This window comes from Trichoderma reesei, assembly GCF_000167675.1.
Source record: "Trichoderma reesei QM6a unplaced genomic scaffold TRIREscaffold_17, whole genome shotgun sequence".
In the NCBI taxonomy this organism is placed as follows: Eukaryota; Fungi; Ascomycota; class Sordariomycetes; order Hypocreales; family Hypocreaceae; genus Trichoderma; species Trichoderma reesei.
The window spans coordinates 726505-747325 of NW_006711164.1; the positions used below are offsets into that span (position 1 = coordinate 726505).

The 20821-nt window shown below is 50.7% G+C and overlaps 5 protein-coding genes across 5 annotated transcripts; 3 read left to right on the plus strand and 2 right to left on the minus strand.

Moving 5' to 3' along the window:
* Positions 1–5596: 5596 nt before the first annotated feature.
* TRIREDRAFT_123066 (uncharacterized protein) lies at positions 5597–8600 on the plus strand (the record flags this gene model as incomplete). The annotated part of the gene is made up of 4 exons (XM_006967407.1): positions 5597–5624; positions 6162–6484; positions 6648–7098; positions 7215–8600. 4 exons carry the CDS (start codon positions 5597–5599, stop codon positions 7946–7948), a joined length of 1536 nt encoding a protein of 511 aa, XP_006967469.1. The 3' UTR covers positions 7949–8600.
* Positions 8601–9060: 460 nt separating this feature from the next.
* TRIREDRAFT_109883 (uncharacterized protein) lies at positions 9061–10694 on the plus strand (the record flags this gene model as incomplete). Its single annotated transcript, XM_006967408.1, has 2 exons — positions 9061–9288; positions 9441–10694. The coding sequence occupies 2 exons, from the start codon at positions 9061–9063 to the stop codon at positions 10692–10694; spliced, it is 1482 nt and encodes a 493-aa protein (XP_006967470.1).
* A 651-nt stretch (positions 10695–11345) lies between these two features.
* On the minus strand, positions 11346–15823 carry TRIREDRAFT_80277 (Rho-guanyl nucleotide exchange factor). Its single transcript, XM_006967504.1, has 4 exons — positions 15585–15823; positions 12744–15514; positions 11798–12645; positions 11346–11735 (listed from the first exon to the last, which is right to left on the minus strand). Exons 2-4 carry the CDS (start codon positions 15502–15504, stop codon positions 11610–11612), a joined length of 3735 nt encoding a protein of 1244 aa, XP_006967566.1. The 5' UTR covers positions 15505–15514; positions 15585–15823; the 3' UTR covers positions 11346–11609.
* A 1367-nt stretch (positions 15824–17190) lies between these two features.
* TRIREDRAFT_50516 (uncharacterized protein) lies at positions 17191–18412 on the plus strand. Its single transcript, XM_006967409.1, has 6 exons — positions 17191–17268; positions 17335–17365; positions 17432–17514; positions 17591–17703; positions 17761–17931; positions 17984–18412. The coding sequence occupies exons 1-6, from the start codon at positions 17224–17226 to the stop codon at positions 18018–18020; spliced, it is 480 nt and encodes a 159-aa protein (XP_006967471.1). The 5' UTR covers positions 17191–17223; the 3' UTR covers positions 18021–18412.
* A 120-nt stretch (positions 18413–18532) lies between these two features.
* On the minus strand, positions 18533–19452 carry TRIREDRAFT_80282 (uncharacterized protein; the record flags this gene model as incomplete). Its single annotated transcript, XM_006967505.1, has 2 exons — positions 18533–19268; positions 19355–19452. 2 exons carry the CDS (start codon positions 19450–19452, stop codon positions 18578–18580), a joined length of 789 nt encoding a protein of 262 aa, XP_006967567.1. The 3' UTR covers positions 18533–18577.
* Positions 19453–20821: the final 1369 nt, after the last annotated feature.

Below are 20821 nucleotides of genomic sequence, written 5' to 3' on the forward strand. Positions count from 1 at the left end.
GTTGTTTTGGCGATGTTTCAGACTTTAGGGTCTTGTTCTTTTGTCTCCTCATTGACCAGGGGAAGGGTGGGGGGGAGAGGAGGAGGAGGAGGAGGAGGAGGAAATTGTTCCTTTACGGCATGCAGATGCCGCGAATTATCAAGCGACCCTCCTTTCCTCTCCTCTCCTGCCCTTGTCTGAGCAAACGGATCGCCGTCAATCTTCAATAAGGAATCTTGTTGACCTAGTAGTAGTAGGTGTTTCCCCTCCCCTTTGCTATATCGTGAGTAATCTTGTGTGTGTGTGTGTGTGGTTGTCGGATGAATGGCATTTTGTTCATTTCCCTAGGGCACAGACAGGAGGGAGACAAAGATATTAGACGAGGGGAAGGGGGGGCATTGATCGCTTAAGTCTTCCCCGGCTGATTGGGATGGGATCTTGAGATGAGATTTCTATGAGCTGATGGGAGAGTCCTATCTAAGGGACAAATGGAGTATCACCGTGGAGGTTCAGAGATTTGTTGGGAGTTGGAAGGGGTTTTGCGTGGTGGGTGGATTGATTGGATGAGATTAATCATGGAAGGGCAAGGGGAGGGGAAACGTTTGTTATTATTTGCTAGTAGTAGTAGTAGTAGTAGTATCCTGATGCCGTTGCAGCCTTTCTTAGGCTATGTTTGTAGGGAGTGTTTCTTGTCCTCTCCTTGCTTCTGGTGCGAGGCAAGATTACGGTGCAGTACCGTATTAGTCCTCGAATCTAAGAAACAATAACTGGCTTCAGGTAGAACCTACCTACGTCAGGGTTGTGTCTGTACATAGTATACGTATACGAGATTATCTTGTTCCGATCTCGATGGCTTAAAGTGGGCAAGGATATGCCGTCGGAGCAGTTTAGAATCAAAAAGGGCCTCCATGGTCTGATTACTGAGCTGTTGCTGCTATGTAATACTCCCAGAGATAAGGTATATCCGAGGGACCTCGGGAGACAGCCATTGCCGGGAGAATTTGCAAAACCTGGAAGTCTTTCGCCTCTGCAGCCATAGACTAGGTAACATCTGCAAGTTGGCATCACATGAAGCCGCGAGAGGCATCCATCAACAAACACTATAGGCAGAGAGAGACTGGCTGCATCAACCGCAATCAAAGCCGTATTACGCAAATCAGACATAGTATCAGACAAGGGCCGCTGGCCGTGAGCCGACTTTGATCGTAATCCATAACTTCAATGAAGTGCTCAAAGCCTCAGCAAGCGCCGCAAAAGTAGGGAATACCTGCGAGGTGTTTGCGATGCACGGCATGTTTCAGGTAGCCGTGCCTCCACTGCGCGGTACCAGATACCACCTAGCGGTATTATTACCTTACTCCGCAAGGTACTGTAGGTACTAGGTAAGGTACAGACAGGTAGGTACGGAGTGCCCTGATGCATGCCATGGGTTGCTTGATGGGATCCCTGTTCCATTTACTTTTTGCTGCTTCTCAACGATGCATTTCCCGGGGAGGCGGGCATCTGGCATATTTTTTTTTTTCTTCTTCTTTCATTTGGCGCCATCTCATCTCATCTCGGCCGACTCGAGATTTTGATTACCAGTTCCCCATGTCTAGGCAATGCATGTAGGTAGGTAGTTAGGCGTCTAGCGAGTCAAGTGTCGTTGTTTTGGGCGAGCTTGGTAATGAACATGTGCCAGTAATCTTCTCAGCAGCATCGTCGGTAGATAGGTGGCTTAGTTGTTTAACCCATATTCCAACTCACAGCAGCGTCATCAGGACGTACTCGGCGGGTTAACTAATGACTGGGCCACTAGGCCCCCACCTCTCTTTATAAGAGAGGTGGGAATTTAATTTATATCTTGCGCCTTTATATATCTAACCTTTATAACTTAACTGCATTATAACTCTATTAAATTAACTTAAATTAATGCTAAATTTTAATAATATATTATTTTATATTTTATTATTATTATAACTAATTTTAATAAGCTTTTAGTAAAGCATACAGCTGCTATAGTACACGCTTATATTAAGGGTAGGATAGTTATCTGCTAAATATAAAATTCTTATTTATTATGCCTTTTTATAATTTATAAAATAGCTGCCCTCTTTTATATTAATAAAAGCCTTATAAAAAAGTATATTTAGCTTTTAAAGAATAATCTAGTATTACTAAAAGATAAAGGAGGCAGCGCGCTATTAGCCTTAATAAAGGAGGAAGAGATAGCTATTATTATATATATATAATATATTAAGGGCAGTACTTTTACCCTTATAAAAGCATGTTTAATTAACTAGGCTAACTTCTTTTATTATTATTATTTATTTTTACTAATTAAAGACTTATTAAGATATTAGTTTTATAGCTTTAAGAAAAGGCATTTTAAATTATATTTTTAAAAGGCTAAAATTAAGAAGATCTAGTAAGCTAGTATAAAGCTAGACTTAGCTAAGCTTAAAAAGTAGTATTATAAACTTAAATATATTATAAAGGCATTTTTTATTATCTTTACTAACTTTTAGAACTTTAATAAGACCTTATTATAACTTAGCTAAATAAAAGGTCTTTTAAAGCTTATATTTATTTAAAAGAAGGTAAAATAATAACTAATTATCTTTTAATTAAAAAATAAAGAATTTTTAACTTTTATTAATATTATTAATACTGCTAGCTAGGCTATCCCTTCCTTTTTTATCCTCTTTATAAAAGTTATACTTAAAGACTATACTATAGCTTTTATTAATAAAAATATAGTTATTATGCAGATATTAACTAGCTTTAATAACAGTTAACAGGCCCTGCAGTAGCTATAACACTTTAACTATAATTCCTTTGCCTTAAGCCTTAGTTTTAAAGGCTTTATAGTTAAGAGCTAGTTTAGCTATATAGTAGATATTATATAATTAACCTAGGAGGTATTAAAACTCTACTAGTAAGGCTATATTAAAAGAATAATAAAAATAATATGCTATTTATTACTTATAAATAGTTTTTTTACTTATAAGGATCTTAAATTTATATAGTATTATAATTTATTTAATATTATTCCTTTTAAGCTTCCTTCTTATACTAGTTATTTCCTTTAACCTTTTAATATTAGTATTTATTAGTATTTTAAGTAGTAGTAGTAGAAGTTACTTTAAGACTTTATCCTAGCTAGTAATATAAATATTATAAAATATAACTTCCTTTATTAATAAGATAAGATATATAAGGCTGCCTTCTAGGCTTATTATATTTATATTAGATTTAAGAAGACTAGCCTTTAGCTGCTAGACCTTAATATAGTATTATTACTACTATGCCTTAGTTAAAAAGACTAGTAAGAGCTGCTTTTACTTAGTCTTATTACTAAGAATATAATCTTACTATAATTTATAAAGAGGTTAGCTAAATTTATATAAAAAAAGCTTAAGATCTTAAGTAGCCTAACCTAAAAGGTTATTAATAGCGCACTAGCTTATATTAATTATATAATTATTATAGACCTTTAAAATAAATGCATTTAATAACTTTAGGAATATTAAATATAGCAAGAGGCTTACTATATAAAGACTTACTGCTAGGTTTAAGGCATTAGTAATAGCGCTTATATAATTACCTAGCTTTATAATAAGGTAGCTGCCTAATAGCAGCAGAAAGTAAATACTAAAGCCTAAGCCTAGTATTATAACCACTAAGGCTAGATTTAACAGTAACAAGCCCTTAAAGCAGCTAAGACCTTATTTAAGCTATAACTGCAAGGCTGCGCTACTGCTATTAAAAAATAGCATTAAGAAGAGGCATTTTAAGCCTATTTATAAAGTTAATAAATATAGGAAGAGAAGGATATAATAAAGCTTTATAAAAAGTAGTAGGATAAGGCTAATAATACTAAGCGGCATTATTTTTTAATAATAATGCTAAAGGATAACCTTTATAATATCCTTAGTATTAAAGCTTAGGCAGAAGAGCATTTAAATAAGACTAAATTTAAAAAGAAAGATAATATAAAAGAGGAAGCTTTACAGTCTCTTAAAGCAGGCTATTTTATAATACTATTATTTAATAGCATTAACAGCAGTAGTAATAATAAGGATAATAATAACAGTAATATTAAGATTATTATAACTTCTGGCTATATAATAATGCCTTTTATATAATATTTTAATATTCCTTAATTCTTTTAAATAAGCATACTTAGTAAAGAATATAATTAAGAAATAAATAAGGAAATTAATAAGGATTTAAAGGCATTATAAATATAAAAGTTATTATTAAAGGATAAGCCTTTTATTATAATTATAAGGTATAAAATTAGTATACTGCATACCTAGGCATATCCTTTTAAATAGTTTAAATTATAGATTCTACCTTTTTTATACTTTTAATTATAATAAAAATTATATTATAAGAAACTTTAAATACAGACCTATTTATATATTATTTCCTTTTTTTAAAAGTAATTAATTTAGTGTTATAGTGATGCAGTTAAGTTATAAAGGTTAGATATATAAAGGCGTAAGATATAAATTAAATTCCCACCTCTCTTATAAAGAGAGGTGGGGGCTTTGTGGCCTAGCTACTAATTAACCCGCCGAGTACATCTCGGCACTCTGTTCCTGCATCTTGAACCCGCGGCTGCGAAATGATGGCGTCAATGACACGCCCAGCCTTTGACGGCCCGCAAGATTGCAGGTTCTACTGCGTCCTTACTGCTTCGAGCTGCTGGATTCGGGGTTCAGCACCACCAAGGATCCACTGTCTCGAGCCGATAATCTCGAGTATGGATGGATGCCCGTAAAAAAGGGGGGGCCCTTGCACTGCCTTTTGATCTCTGCTCTGCTCTGTATGTATTGTTCGTTCGCCTCTTGTGCCATGATGTACATACGTCCTCTTGCAAGCCAATGCACTGTATGTAATGTCATCTAGTCTCTTGCGAGATAAGTCTGCATCCGCTTCGTCTGGTGTGGCAACTGAGAAAAGAACTCGCCATGATAACCGGTTGCGTGTTTGTTGCTGATCGCCCAGCTAACGGACCCCCTTTTTCGGCTCTCCGTAGGTGATGTAGCTGCACAGTACAGAAAATCGCCCGATATGACTTGACAAAATACACTGTGCCTCTCGTACCAGGTTTCAGTACCAGGTACTGTAGGCAACTTCTCGAACGTGCCGGACAGCGCACTAACCTGACTGCTGCAACTCCCGTCTGCTTTCGTACTGGGTACATACAGCGCGCAGTCTCGCACTTTCAAGCACCTGCAAGATTGAACAGAACAGAACGTGGAGGCACTTCCAACCTGTGATGTGACCTCAACCGTTTTCTTCCCCTTCCATACCTAGGTATCTTATGCAAGGCGCCACAACTTGAACCGACCAACCAACATCTTACATACCTACATACTACCGCATAGTACTGCATACACACAACACACACACACGCACATTCACCTTACACCTTGCAACTGGGCGCTCGCCGGCTGATTACGGGCGAGTCGATGCTAAGAGCTTTAGCTGCCGCTCTGGCTGGAATGACGCTAGGCCCAGCCTTGCACCACGGAATTTAACCTGCCTGCTCCCCTGTGTCGCGAGTCAACCGACTCCAAGACCCCTTTGGCCTGGACACAGCATCAACCGCAATTGATAGCACAGCATGTCTGCCAACAGCTTCTACTTCGCCGGTAAGCGCCTCTGATTTCCCCGATTGCGTCGTCGTGTCGTCAGTGTTCTGTCTGTCTGCCTGCCTATCTGTCTATCTGCCTGTCCCGTTTCGTTTCGTCTGCATCCGCCATGCGTCGTGTTTCTTTTCTTGTTTCGAGAGCGGGAGGATCGGTGCCTCGTCTTTGTGTGTGTATCTCGTCCCCCGATGCCGCGTTGCCAACCAGCGCGCAGCGGAACACGAGAGAGAGAGAGAGAGATCGCAAGCAAGATTGCACACGCATGGCCGGCGCCAGAGACGCGCAAAGGGGCGCCTAGGCGAATGGGAGATGACCTCCCGCCTGCATAATGACTCTCATCATCAGGTCGAAACAGCTCAAGGGGCCCAAGCGGACCGCGGCGCCGCAGCCAACGCCGCCCAGCCAGAGCATCTCGCCATTGGCCGTCCTGCTGTGTCATGTAGACGATCACGGCATGCCGTCCTTGTTTCATGTTTGCCCATCGCTCGCCTATCTGTGCCTGCACCCGTCCGCGACGCCAGCTGATGTCGTCTCCTATAGGGCAGCAACCCGCCTCCTCCCAGGCGCCCGGCCTGGCCTTCAACGCCGCCGGCAACGGCAGCAGCAATAATAACACCGACAGCCTCGCCTCCAACAACCCCTTCCGCAACTATCGCGCCACCTCTCCCGGCCTCATCGACGTCTCCTCCTTCCCCACGACGCCTACCTCTCCCTTTGACGACCCGATGCCGTCCCAGTCCCAGCGCCCTCTGTCGAGGAACCCGTTCCTCGACCAGCCTCTGGCTCCGCGGCCTGTCGACGCCGCCGCCGCTGCTGCTGCTGCTGGACCCAAGACGCAGTCTCTCACTGCCGAGGAAATCTTTGTGCGTCCGCACCCCTCCCTTCTCACTGGCCCAATGGGCCACCGTTCCTCCTCGCCCATCCATGCTTTCTGGTGTAGCAGAGGGAGGCAGTTTGGGGGGACTGACCCCTCAAAGCTTGTGCGACAGCAACCCGAGTGCTAACGTCACTGTGTGATAAACGTAGGGATCCCTGACGCTCGATGATTCTCCTGCGTTTTCAACCAAGCAACCCTTCGATCCGCAGCTGATGAAGAAGCGCCCTACCGACCGACCAGCGCCACCTCGCCGTGAAAGCGAGAGCCAGGTGTCTTCGCGAGCTGCCGAGAAGCATCGCCCTACTCGCTCCCAGGAAGAGGCCCTGAGGGCTCGCAAGCCGCCCCCGTCAAAGGCAAAGCAGCCAACAACCCGCCCCAGCCTTTTGGACGATTCGCCGCCTCGCAAGCCCGTGCAGCGACGCCCGAGGCGCAACTCGGACTCGTCCGTCATGGACTTTGATAGCAAGTCCCTCACGGCCGAGGAGAAGCGCATGATCGAGGCCCGACGCCGCGAGCGTAACAAAAGCAAGGCGACACGCCCCAGCCGCAAGATGGACATTATCGACCAGCTGGACGCCACCAGCATCTACGGAACAGGCTGTATGTATACACACATTTCCCGCCATTACACCCCCCCGTCCATTCGTCTGCTGCAACTCACTCCCCTCGACAATGCCCTCTACACTCTTTGTCGTTACTGACCCCCGGCCCCGCAGTGTTCCACCACGATGGTCCCTTTGATGCTCTGAACCCTCATCGCAACAGACAGAACAGCAAGAAGCTGTCTCCGATGCAAGCATTCCCCGAGGGTTCCCTCAACAACACTCTGGGCGGCTCTGGCCCCCTCAATGCCCAGGCCGATCACTCGACCTTTATGGGCCAAGGCAATGAAGAAGCCTTCCGTGACTATGCAGCCAGCGCAAAGGCCAAGAGCGCCAAAGAACCCGTCATCTTTGATCCGCAGGCTCGCGCACCCCTGGTGCACGGCGACGAGACCCACGGCTTGGGCACTTCGACTTTCCTTGAAGGAACGCCGGCTGCTCGAGCGGACATTGTCCGCCGACAGGCAGAGCAGGCCCAGGAGATTGCTGAAGGCGGCCTGCAGCGGAAGAAGTCGGTGGCTCAGAGAATCAAACAGAGAGTCAGGCCCGACTACAGCAACCGGCCCATGCCCGGCCACGGCCGCTACGACTCGGACGATTATGGCTTCAGCGAGGAGAGGATCTCCGTCCCCAAGCCTCCTCCGCGCGAGCGAGAGGGCCGACTTTCGCCGCCCCCCATGCCGCGACGAAACTCGGGAAGTGCTCTGGAGTCGCGATCGACTGGAGAGGGCATGGCGTCGCCGATCGATGAGGCCCCTGCCAAGCCATCTGGCCTTTTGGGCCGCATGAAGAGTCTCAAGGGAGGCAGGCGACCAAACAGGAACGCCGAGGGAGGAATGGCCTCCTGAAGCAAGTCTGAATTTGCATTTAGCGGAGCGTGCGTATGACAACGTGAGCTGGACGGACGATACGAAAGCTTCGGTTCCATGGTCCATGAATATGATATCCCACATGATGTTGAGAGAGCCGACAAAGGGGGTTTTAAAACGTTTGGGCATGGGAGATGCCTGTCGATTCAACGGTTTGAGCCTTGCTTATCCGTCGGGGCCCGCAAATGAAGACATGTCTTCTTGTCACGTCTGAGCCAGCGGGCTGTGTACTTAATATATGAATGGTCTCTTTCTTGTTCTTTTGATTTTCTGCGATACTTGAAGAAAGAGAGAAAAAACCAACTGTTTGAGGACTTCGGGAAGCATGGCAGCTTTTGGGGTTTCTTTGTTTCTTTTCTTGCGCGCTCTGTCTCCGTCATTTTCTTCTTTCGGCTGGAGGTGCGAACCAGATGGAACTTTGAGTCAGCTTAGTATCAACGTGTTTGAGTATTCTGTTTGACTTGGAGGCCGCGATGGCATGACTTGAAGCTTGCCTTTTTGTTCCACATGTTTGCTTGCCTTTTTATTTCACATGTTTGCTTATCCTGCAGGCTCGGGCGTGGGCTTGGTTTTTCGGTTTGTTCACCAGTAAACAAGAAGATGTAGATTTGTGCTGTAGAATCAGTAAAGCAACGAATCGCATTCTGTGTTGATGATTTTCCATTCATGATTGATGGGCTATCATTATAAGAGTGGTGTTAGTCTTGAGTATGTGCATGTAGCAATACTTTTCTGCCATGTCCGCTCTGGCTGATTTATTTCTACCTTCTCCACATCCCATGATCCAACCACAGACGTACAACAAACGATATTCTTCTCCCTAGCCATTGAATTCTTCTGAAAACCTTTCACGGGCCGCGCACCTGGTGATGCCAATGACGGGATTGAAACTGAGCATCGTATGATGAGCTGATCCCTTGGGACTCGGCGCCTGTCCGATTGACCGGATATTCATTCAATCTTGATGGTGGCATCACCCCCAAAGGAAGGTCACACATCACTGCGATCTCCAGACCTAAGACGCCAGGTTTGAGACACACGCGCGAACTTGAAGCTTGCTTGGGCACCACCTAGCCTTGCCATTACCCTCCATGGCTTCATCAGCCCACAGCCCGCAGCTCCCAAAGCCATCTCGGCCGAAACCCGTCTCGGCAGCAGCCCTCGCGAGGATAGAGAAGCAGCGTCGGGACATTGTGAAGCGCCTGGGCCCGTGTCCGAGCGGATGCAGTGATCTGGACGGCTATGTCCTCCTTGGCGGACTGGAGCGAGGGAGCGTTGTTGGGATCAGTGCCGAAGAGGAGGATGTTGTGGGTGTGACGGTGAGTTTGCTACATTCCTACATATAAGAGAACCAGACGTTGAGCTCGAGAGTGTTGGCTGTATATATTTCTCGTCACTCATACATATCCGAAATCTTCTCCTAATTACCTTGTATATCAACGAACGAATGCTGATTCTACGGCCACGATAGCTAGGCTTACAGATATCCATATGCTCCCTCCTATCCAAGGCCGTCCACAAAGTCCAGATTGTGACGCCCAAGCCGCCCAGCACCATTCTCGTGCTGCTCAAGAACGCCATTGCCGCGGAGCTCAAGGCGCAGGGCGTCACGGCCGCCGAAGACGTTGCGGCGCAGAGGAGGGATTGCCTGGACAGGATCATGCTCTCGCGCGTGTTTGACATGGATGGGTTTTGCGAGGTGCTGGCTGATTTGGAGGATGGGCTCCCGGAAAGGGGGGTCGATGGTGAGAATGTGCGAGCGGTTGAGGAGTCGACTGGGGACAAAGCTCAGGATAACAAGGACATTGGTGGTGGTGGTGCTGCTGCTGCTGCTGCTGCTGCTACAAGTGTAGAGCGTGAGCCAGGGCAGCAGCCTCCTGTCGTTGCTGAGATTCAGGACAGCCAAGACGAGGACGAATCACTTTCTCCTTTACCAACACCACCTCAGCCCGCCGTTCAAGACGAGATACAGCAGGAACACACGGTAGATCAAGCCGAAGCACAGACTACAACCGACATACCCGGCACCATCATCATCAACAACAACAACACCACTGCCACCGATGTACCCAATCACAGAGCGACAACAACAACAACAAACCCCGACATCATCATCGTCACCCACTTCTCCTCCCTCCTCACCAGCTTCTTCACCCAGCGCGACAAGCCCACCGCCCACGCCACCATCCGCCACCTCTCCGCCCGCCTCCGCCGCCTCTCCAGGACGCTACCCTCGCATCCTCTCGTGCTCATCATCAACTCCACGGACTCTGGTGCGGCCGCTCATTCCTCTGCCTCCCACGGCCACGAGATCCCCCCGTCAGAACAGTCTCCCGCGCATCACAATAGGAACAACAACAATCACAAATCCCCGCCGGCAGTGGCCCCGACGCTCCGCTCGATTTTCAACCCGGCTACGGCTTCTGGACAACAGGGCTTCTTCAAGCTCAACAAGCCAACCTTTGGCCTCGTCTTTACGCAGCTGCTCGACCTCCACCTTCTCTGCACGCGGGCTCCGCGTCCCCCCCGCAAGGAAACAACTGCGTCGTCGCGTGCGTTGACGGTGGTGGAGGTGCTGCTGGATGACACTGGCCTGTGGCAAGGCGAAAGGGGTCGTAGGAGGCGGAGGGAGCAGCGCTGGACCGTCGTGGAGTCTTCATCCGGCCGGATCGTCGATGCCGTGGACGGTGAGAGGCTTCGAACGAGCGGAGGGAGGACAAGTTGAGATTGATGCGCGTAGCATTGTCTGCTCCATTGTAACATTCCATACACTTCCTTTCATCATCACCGCCTCTCCCCATTACCAGGAGCCCAGCAAGCTTCACACGAGCTCAAACAGCGTCGTCGTTCAGCGTCGCCTACCAACCATAGAACAAACTCAATACAGGCGAGGCCGATGCTTCAAGTTTGTAGGATTCCGCATATAGCACGAGATATACAAATGAGTCAATCAATCAATCAATCAATCAATCAGTCAGTCAGTCAGTCAGTCTACCTCCAATTATAAAGCACTCTGCTTCCAAAATGTACCAGCCGCTACGACCCCCTTCCCCCACGCATCCTCTGAGAGTTTGAAGGAAAAGGCTCAACCCCTTTTCCACAACAAGTACAAGCCTTTCCTTCTTCCACCTCACCTTTCTCTCCCTCCCACTCTCTCTCTCTCTCTCTCTTTCTTCCAGAATGGCCATGAACAGGCCGACTCGTTCACTGACTGCCACAGTCCGGCCAAACCACTCACAAACGATAAAGCAGCACAAAAGGGGAGAGGGCAACCAAAAGAACCGCGAGGAGGAAATTAAGAAGAGTACTAAACACAGAACGATGCAACGCGAGCCCGCTGCGTAATGCTCCCAGGTGATGATTGTTTTAGCAGCGGCGGGCTCCTTGCTCTTCTCTGCGCCTATGTAAAGCGGCAAGCCTTCCCTGTTCCCAGCCCGACCAACAACTCGCAGTGCTTCATACAAGGTATGTAATTGGGAGGCAAAGAATAAAGAGAAATAAGTGTTCGACAAACAAGTGTTTTCCCGCTCAGGCATACTGCTCTCACCGATGAGACGCAATATCCTTGCGCTGTCATGGAATACAAGAAGGATTTCCTGGAAATTAAGAGATCTAAAATGTCAAGGAACAAGGACTACCACTATCGCGGCTGTGCAGATTGTGAAGGCGGCAGCGCACCAAAGACGTCTGACCGTCTGTTGCTCTGCCAAAAATCAATGGACTCGACTACATCCTCGCCCCGTTCATCTTCGTAGGCGAACAAAATCTAGATGACGAGTTAGCAATGAACAAGGCTTGTAGTAGAACAGGTCGGAAACAGCCACATACCTCGTGAGTGCTGCTGTGGAGCATCCGGATATTCTTGTGCGGCACAATGTGCACGGCGCCGTTCTCAATGTTGCGCAGCTCGATAAAGTTAGGCTCAAAGGCCAAAATCCAAGGATAGCTGAGCGCAAAGCTCTGAGGAGAACCCTCCCAGTCGATTCTCCATTCCGGCCGGGCCCTCCAACCGTTTCGGTTGACGAAGAAGGAGAACTCGGAATAGTTGAGGAGGAACTCTCCGTTGAGACGCTCGATGTGGATGGGCTTAGCACCTTCTTTGCGAGCCACGAAATCCAACGAAGTATCCGCTTGGTCGAGGAGTGACTGCGTCTCAAGAGTCTCCAAGGACACAACCTCGAAACCCCTGGCGCAAGCCACGCAAAGCTTGGACTTGAGGAAGTGGACAGAGGACGATTCTGTCGGGATATAAAACTCCTTGAACGGCCTCAGCTCGTCAAAGCCGCCGCCCATCAGCTTGCCGAGACCCTTTTGCTTCTTGCCCTTGGTCATGGCATCGTTAGGCTCAAACACCTTGATTGTGGTAGACAAGGTGGAAGACTTGACGCAGCATACGAGATGCCGGCCCATGCAGATGCCAGACTTGAAGAAACTACAATGGTTCTGGATCTTCTTAGGTCTCTTGGCCAGAGCAGGATCATCTGATGTCAGCGCAGAGAGGGAATACGACTGCAGTGTCTTGTTAGAGAGCACAAGCAGAAGTTGGTATTCTTCAAGAATATCAATCTGGGTGACGTTGGCCGCTTCGAGAACGCGTCGGGGCACTGCATCCTTGTTCTTGCGATCCGACATGTAAATGCCGTTATCGGTACCGTAAAGAAGTTTGCGACCACCGTCTAGCAAGCAGCGTTAGATACGAGCTGTCAAGTGTAAAGGGAGGGTAGAGCAAGGGGGGAGGGGAGAAAGCCATGAGAAATGGCATTCAGTGGCTTACCAAAGGGTGAGACGCAGTTGACGCGGTTGGTTCCCACAAAGAAGTTGCTCGAAATCACGTTGGTGGTGAAGAAGTCTGCCCGGGCCCGGAGACGCTGCTGCGCCGCATCAATGTATTCGAGCCACTTCTTACGAGCTGCTTGGTTTGAGGCGTAGACAGTCAGCTCGTATCCAGCCTTGCCAAGATGCCTAAAGGTGATCGGCCAGCCCTCTCCCTTCTTCGCTTCCGAGGCATTGGGTCGTATGACTGGTAAGATGCTGGAAGCCGAGCGCTTGACGCCGCCGTCCGACGGTATCACTTCTTCCATCTCGCGGATGGACAGCAGCTCCAGCGGGATCGGCCGTCGATATGCCTTAACTTCTTCGGTTTTGCCAGTCTGCTTTATGCGAACAAGCAAAACAGCGTGATCGAAGAGGAAAGCAGTGAGTTCGGCAGGGTCGGTGGGTGACTTCCTGAACTGGCTCTTGAACACGAGCTCACGACCCTCTTCGGTAAGCTTCAGGTCAACCCGCTCATTGGGTCGGAATCGAAGCTGCTCCTGCAGCCTTCGCAGGTTGAACCGGTTCTCGGCTTTACCAGACTCTGCATTGACTCTTCCGAGAAGGTCTCGGATGAGGGTGAGGACCTTTGGAATGTCTTCCTTGTCCGGGTTGCCATCTTCAGTGTACTTCAACACGTTCTCGAGCAATAGAGGATATCTGGCCAGACGTGTCGTCGGCTTGGTGAGGTAACCGTTGAGCTCTAGCTTCCTCGATTCTTTCCGCCGCTCAATCTCGTCTACCAGCTTGGAGAAGAAGGGGTTGATTGATCGCTCAGCCTCGAATTCGAACTTGGCCTCCAGCTGCCTGGAACCGTAATAGATGAAGGGCTCGAACTGCGGCACGAACTCCAGGAAGATATCACCAATGTTATGGACAATAGGGTCCTTTTGCTGTCGGGTAGTAAGAGAGCTTGCAAAGCGCGAGCTGACACCGTGGACGCTCGGATGGTCGATGATGTTGCTGAAGATATTCTTGACCACTCTTTCTCGGCGTTGCAGGGGAATCGGGGAGGCCTTTGACCGCAGAGGGATGATCCAAAAGTCACGGAGGTACTCAAGGTCCTTGACGAAGTCTCGCTCCGTGTAGCATATCTCGGATATGACCTCTTGTCGCTTCTTCTCCCGCTCGCTCACCGCGTCAGCGATCTCCTTAGGCACGGAGTTGATCCACAGCTTTTGCTCGTCCGTCTGGTCAACCTCCTCATCGTTGACATTCGCCGAGTCTTCCTTGCGCAGCCCTCCTGGGTTAACCTTCAGGTTTAACCTAGAAACCTGCTCTAGTCGTCTAGGGCAAGCAATGGAGTAGCAGAGCTGGTCTCTTGTGCAAGTGGGCGAATAGCACTCTGAGAGCAGGACAAAGACACCGTTGACGGGGTTTTTGCCCTCGGGCTCGTCCATGAGCGTCTCTCGGAACTGGTACATTTCTGACTGCGAGTCTCGTAGACGATGCTCGTAGGTCACATCGTGGAAGAACTTTTGCGCATCCAGAGCTCGGCCGAGCAGTAGAGCCAGATTTCGGTCGGTAGTCCTGATGATGTAGGACAGCACGTCGACCGCCTCTGAGCCACTAAAGGCGTTCTTATACGTAAGCTCGTTCTTCGTCCTGTCGCCCACGTTGATTTTCTGCCGGAAACACTCAGCCACTCTCGAGAGGAGAGCTGGGTAGACAAGCGGAGGGCGGATTTTGGTCGTGGCAGTCGTCGGGCGCTCGCTCTCAATCGACTTGCTCCTCGACGGCCTCTGCACAAGAGTGCCGGCGTCGGACTCGGATGGGGCTATTGTTGAAGTTGTCGAGGCCATGGAGAACGTCCTTGCATGATCACCAGTCGAAGAAGCCATGCTCGCCGTGCGAGTCTGGGTACCTGGCATAGGGGCATAGCCGTTGTGAGCGGGATATCCGGCCCCTTGGGTGAGCTCGGCCGGCGCTCGTCGGTTGGGAATGATTCGCCCACTCATAGTTTGTTGACCGTCGCCTTCTCGAGGGTGGTAGATTCCCGTCAACGACATTGTGCGATCCTCGTGTCGTTCCGGTACCACCCTGCCCTGAGCGGTCGTCCTGGATTGGGCAGCATGCTGATACGGTGCTTGCCGAAACTGGTTTGCAGATGATTGTTGAAAGTTCTGCGCCGGGGGATACATCTGTGGCCGAGGCATGGCAGCCAGAGACTGCGATCGATATGGGTCGCTGTTCAAGGCAGGACCCGGCCCTGGTTGATGCAGCCTAGGAACCGGACCCCTGGGGCCTCCGGATGGCAGCGGCGGGCCACGTGAATCAAACCGGGGAGGCGGCGCGCCTGGAGGCCCCGGGTAAGGGCGCCTCGCTTGCTGATGCTGCTGCTGCAAGTATTGGGCTTGAGACGAGGGAACTTGAGGCCCACCATTAGAAGCCGAGCGTTGGCCCGGATAATGGCCGTTTGCCATGTGGTTGTTGTCGGCCGGTCGAGGTCGAGGGGGCTGCTGCTCGTTGTAATATCCCTGGCCTGGGCGAGGAGGTGGCTGGCGATGCATGCCGGAGGCGGACGACATTGTGTGCGTCCGTCCCTGGTCAAGCATTGGCGGGACAGAGGCCGATGTCATGGTCTGGGACCTGCCCGGAGGGGGGGCAGCGCCAAAGATGTTCGAGAACGCGGCATCTCGTTGGTAGTTTCCATTCTGATCGGGATAGCCGCGCTGGCGTTGTTGGCCAGGAGGAGCCCGCGAGTTATACTGATAGTCGGCCATGCTTGTTGCGCTGCGAGAGGAGCGAGATCAGTCAGACGACGGGTACTCGGAGAGAGAGTCAAAGGAGAGGGGAGACAAACAAGGTCAGGCGTGAAGCGCCGAGGCAGCTGCTGGGCGGTCAGAATGCTCACGCCCACAGCCAGCAGCGTTACCTCGCGTTCTCGTCGCGGGAAGCCGTGCGGAGGGTACAAGTCGACGCCCCCCAGGCTCAAGGATGTGGCGTCTCCCCTTTGAAGATGATCTCTCGGCCGTGCCAGAAAGGGGAGCGGGTGGCGGAGCGCTTGTCTCCCTTTCTCGAAGGCGTTTGCAGCTGCCGGACCAAGACGGATAAGTATGCAACGCCTCTGTCGATGTCGCTACGTCGTAGCCTTTGGACGGAGGAGGGAAAGACGCTGCGTCGTGTCAAGAAGGTGGCATCAGGGGAGTGGGCGCAAGATTTGCTTGCGGCGTGGGTGACGGATGGCGGTCGCGATTTTGAGCCCCAGAATGGCCTTGCTGCTGCTGCTGCTGCTGCTGCTTCTTCTGCGGTAGAACAGACGCCTCACGAGCCACGGCCGGCAAACGATCAAAATCGACGAGACTGGACAGCTGGACCGACAGACTCTGGCTGGCTGGCGACCGAGCGACCTACCCGTGCGGTCAGTAAAGGTGGCTTGGCTGCTGCGATCTATAACCTGCTCGAGGGATAGTAGCAAGGTTAGTGGTAGGCACTTGGAATAGGTAGCTGGGGGGGGGATGAGAAGTGGTCGCCGCTGTGCAGAAGTACTGGACTAAGGGATACAGGTGGGTTGGGTGCTCCGTGCCTGTTTGGCGGCGTGCAGTGCTGTCCACGGGTGCTGTTTGGCACTACCGCACCGCCTGCAGGGGACTCGAACACGCCTGGAAGACCATGCGGAGCGCCACTGTGGGAGCCACTGGGCGCTCTGAACTGACTACTAGTGTACTGGTACCAGGTACTAATAAGACACCCAGACGTTCTGGAGCGAGCCCGTCATTCGGTGCCTCCACTTTGATAAGGCACTGCCGGACACCCTGATATGATCCAGTACCCAAGGTATTAGTGGGGAGAATTGGAATTAATATACTAGATAGAGCTGATTGAGTATCCCATTCTGATCTTTAAGGCAAATGGAAGGCAACTTGGGTGCTCTAATGGACACGGAGAGCAGACGACAATCTGAAGTTGAGCATCGCAGCAGTGCCTGTCTGATGGGTCGTGGGGACGAGGAGAGTCGCACGAGGCCAGAGCGAGCCTACTGAGTACTGTCATCACTCCTGACAAGTACTGCTACCTTACTCATAGGTAGGTATCTTGAAGCGGATATTCAAGAGCGACCTCAGCTCAGCAAGCCGCTCAGCAGGAAAAACTTCGGCCATCCCTACGCCCTTCAGTTGGTACGCTCACGACGAAGGGAAAGTCAAACCACGTTCATACGCACTCTTTGGCACCGCCTGAGTACAGGTACGAGTGACCAACTAACGGAGCTTGAGTCTGCGCTCCGAAGCTGCGACAGACGATCCAGGGTAGCTGACCCAGCCAATCACAGCACGGGACGATCCCAACTCACGTGACCCGCAGTCCCGTCCATTGGCCATGATGACGCCTGCTTCAACACCGGACGCCGAAGCCTCTCATTCTCCCAACCTGTGGCGCGTGGTTGTGTCGTGAACCGCCTCTTCTTCTATTTCCCTGCTACGGCGATAGCTACAGCTACAATCATGGAGTCCGAGCTTGCTCCCAAGTTTGCGCCCTTTGTCGGGATGGTGAGTGCTCCTCTTCTGCGCCCAACGGGGCCCCTGACAGCAGTTACCTGACACGCTTTGATCCAGGGCGGCATCGCGGCTGCGATGATATTTGGATGTACGACTTTCTATCCCTTGCCCGACTTTGCCCTCGGCTCTGCTAAACATCGTGTTATCATGCTAGGTGTCGGTGCGGCGTATGGCACTGCGAAGTCAGGAATTGGTATCGCCGGCGTGGGAACCTTCCGGCCGGATTTGATCATGAAGGTACGGCGAGGACGCCCAAGCTTCTTAATCGTCTTGTTGTCGTTTGTTGAAACCCAAACTGATTTACGTAATCCAGTGTCTGATTCCCGTCATCATGTCCGGTATCCTGGCCGTCTACTCGCTCGTCATCGCAGTCCTCATAGCCGAAGATCTCGCTGCTCCGTCATCGAAGAGCTACAGTTTATTCACGTTAGTCGATTCGAGGCGGTGCTTTCTGTGCTACATACTTACTAACATCCGGCATAGGGGCTTTATGCACCTTGGCTGCGGCTTGTCCGTAGGACTGACTGGGCTCGCGGCTGGATACTGTATTGGCATTGTCGGCGATAGTGGCGTCCGTGCCTATATGGCCCAGTCGAGGATATTTGTTGGCATGGTGTTGATCCTCATCTTTGGCGAAGTACTAGGACTCTACGGGTAGGCCGTCTCGCTCTATTCGCTCTCGACTCAGCTAACCCTTGTGCTATAGGCTCATCGTTGCGCTTTTGCTTAACACCAAGAGTTGAACTCGACACACTGAGGACGGACATGCTCTTTTTCACTGTTTCACGGATGTTTACAACCAAATGGCCCCGGTCAATGTTCAATGTTCCTTTAAGTTGTTCTCTTAGACGCCGTGTACAATCTCAACTGAGTCGACGTGGCGTGCCTACTTACTACGCGCCTCGAGAACGGTGGATTGCGCCGATATGAACGGGCTGATCAGGGCTACCGGGAATTTGGCAGGTTGACGAGGCTCCTGTTGAAGAGGCTATTACACGCAACCCAGGGTCCTGGCAGCGTAGAGTTGGGCATCAGAGCGACTGGAAGATGATCACCACGCTGCAGGCTTTCCTCTACTAGCACCTTTTCCTTACAAGCTACGAGACCGGAGTAATGTTAATACTAGGTACGAGGCAGTAGCACGAATAGACAACGGAATGATTAACAGTGGAGGTTCCCATTTACATTTCATAGACGACGTAAACTGCCTCAAGTTAGAGGCAGCTAGAATGAAAGAATCGACATCACTACCAGCAACGAGCAGTGTCCGACTTGTGCGAAACAGCAGATCAACCCTCCTCTATAGTAGCCGCCCGCCGATTCGCCTGAACAACGTCTTCCGCCGGCTGTTGGTCGCCTCTTGTCGAAACCGAGTCCAGTTCCTCTCTCGCTCCTCCCACGTCTTCATCTGAGCCAGCATCCAATCCCACTGCTTGTCTTCCTCCCTCAACATGCTCTCGCCAACCTCGCGAGCTATCCTCTGCTGGCGGGCCTCGGCAGCCGCTTGCTCGCCCACCAGGTAAGGATCCTCCAGCGGACGGACAACATGGCCCTCGCCGTTGTCGCTCTGCCGGGTTATCGTAGTGTCCCGCATGCCCACCACTTCAGCCGCGGCCTGGAAGCGTCCGTCAATGACGCGCCTCTCGGCGACCTTGCGGTAGTGACGGGCTGCCGGGGCGCTGCCGGCGGACCACGTTGGGATGCGGAAGCTGTGGTCGTTGAGGACCCTTGGTGAAGCTAGAGGCGGAAGCGGCGGCAGGCCAACTGGCTGTCTCCCGGTCAGGGAGCTTGATGCTGCGGAGAAGATTTGCCGCGGCGTCGAAGCTGCTGCGGTTGATGATGATGATGATGTCGCTGTTGTCGTCGTTGTCGTCGCTGTGCTTGTTGGCGCCGCCGGCGTGTATGCTGGAGAGGCCTCACTGTATGTAATCCTCGAGTGGTATGAGGGCACCTCCGAGACTGTCTCTACCGTCAGCGACTGTGAACGGTGCCTTGTCTGAGCATTCACCGCCATTACGTCACACTAGCCGAGGTGTTTCCCAGCAACCTGCGATATTGTCCGAATGGATGCGATTACGGGGGTTCAAACGTACCGTAAGAAGGCGCCGCTGAGCGGATTGAAGCTGTATCAAAGTCATCGGCGCTGTACCGGGGAGCAGATACGTGGGCTGTCATGGCGATGGCGAAGCAGGTGCTTGAGAGCACCGAGGCAACGGAAACGCAGTAGATGTATTTCACGTCCTCCAACGTTGAGTTTATACAGAGAGCACGCAGCCAAAGGAGACGAAGCAATATCAATGCAAACTCGGACTTGAAGCAGAGTGAGAGTAAGAGAATACGCAGAAAGATCGAGGCGGCGAGGAAATGTGCCCGCTTTAAAGACGGTCAGCGGAAGCTTGGTCACTGCCAGCCGGGGGGGTTGGCACCGTTGTAGATGCCGTCACAGATATGCGGAATATGGAGCAGGACGAGGAGAGCGAACGGGGGGGTTGACGACGACTTTCTCGGCGCAATCCAGGGGGAGAGAGGGGGGGGCATATGTACGCTTTTATGTTGTTTAATGCAGGGCGGATTCACAGCTGAGATGCGGCAGCCAACGAGCCCATCACGCGACTCTGGTCTCTCCGCAGACGGCTAAAGGTTACTGTATGTAGGTACGAGTACTACTCGTGCTGCACCATCGAGAACCGCGGGGGCGGGGAGAGGCGGCGGAGCAAGCTGGCACCCTTGGCGCATTGCCTAGAGCTTACCTGCGGGAGGAGGGACGAGGTCCGAGGGCGAATGAGCGGACGGCTTCGGGTCGTTTGGCGACCTTTGGGAGGCTTTACCGCCAACTCAGCCTAGTAACTGGGGCGGCTGCTGCAGGTGAGAGAGAGAGCTCGGTTGAGGTCCAGATGGTACCTTAGGTTGTTCAGTGGCTTCGGCTGGCTTGGAGTTTGCTCTTTGAGCTCCGTTTGTGTTTCTTTGTGCTGGCAGGGGATTGGCTGACATGTGCTTCCAGAATGCTCCGGCTTTGTACCGCCTGGTAGTAATGCTAAGCCCTGAGAATGGGATGATGGAACAGGATGGACTGTAACCGACTGAATGCTTGACATTGATGCCGAGGGACATTCTGTAGCTCGAAAGACTTGACTCTCCAACAGGCTGTTTGCTTGACGAATCCCCCGTGCATACTGAGTATCTCTTTGTGCGTACTCATACATGAGTACAACAATATCAGCAGAGATTCTTCTGCGAGATAAGGCAGGGCAGTAATAATAGGGAATGGCTAGCCAGCATCCCAACTTGGCTATCCAGCACCCCAGGATTTTGGTGAGAGGTACTAAGGTGTACTTCTGGTTACTGATAAGCTTTGACCGTTTACAACACCTAAAAATTTAAATCATAAGTAAAAACTGCATCAGAAAAAAGTCGCGCGTAAGGAGAAGAGAATGAGTGTCTTTTTTTTATAGTCTGATATCCTGATGCGGCACCTTTAAAGGTTAGTTTTCTGAAGAGGTAAGTATGAGTACTTAGCATGCAAGCGCTGAGTCAGCGGTAGTGA

What these genes read in the sequence shown, in the direction of transcription:
- TRIREDRAFT_80277 (XM_006967504.1), bottom strand. Translation starts at nt 15,504, where the DNA reads ATGGCCGACTATCAGTATAACTCGCGGGCTCCTCCTGGCCAACAACGC. An exon ending in CAACTGCGTCTCACCCTTTG is followed by an intron (nt 12,646 to 12,743) that starts GTAAGCCACTGA and finishes GCTGCTTGCTAG; the next exon opens with ACGGTGGTCGCAAACTTCTT. An exon ending in TCCACAGCAGCACTCACGAG is followed by an intron (nt 11,736 to 11,797) that starts GTATGTGGCTGT and finishes CTCGTCATCTAG; the next exon opens with ATTTTGTTCGCCTACGAAGA.
- TRIREDRAFT_50516 (XM_006967409.1), top strand. Translation starts at nt 17,224, where the DNA reads ATGGAGTCCGAGCTTGCTCCCAAGTTTGCGCCCTTTGTCGGGATG. An exon ending in TTGCGCCCTTTGTCGGGATG is followed by an intron (nt 17,269 to 17,334) that starts GTGAGTGCTCCT and finishes GCTTTGATCCAG; the next exon opens with GGCGGCATCGCGGCTGCGAT. An exon ending in GGCCGGATTTGATCATGAAG is followed by an intron (nt 17,515 to 17,590) that starts GTACGGCGAGGA and finishes TACGTAATCCAG; the next exon opens with TGTCTGATTCCCGTCATCAT.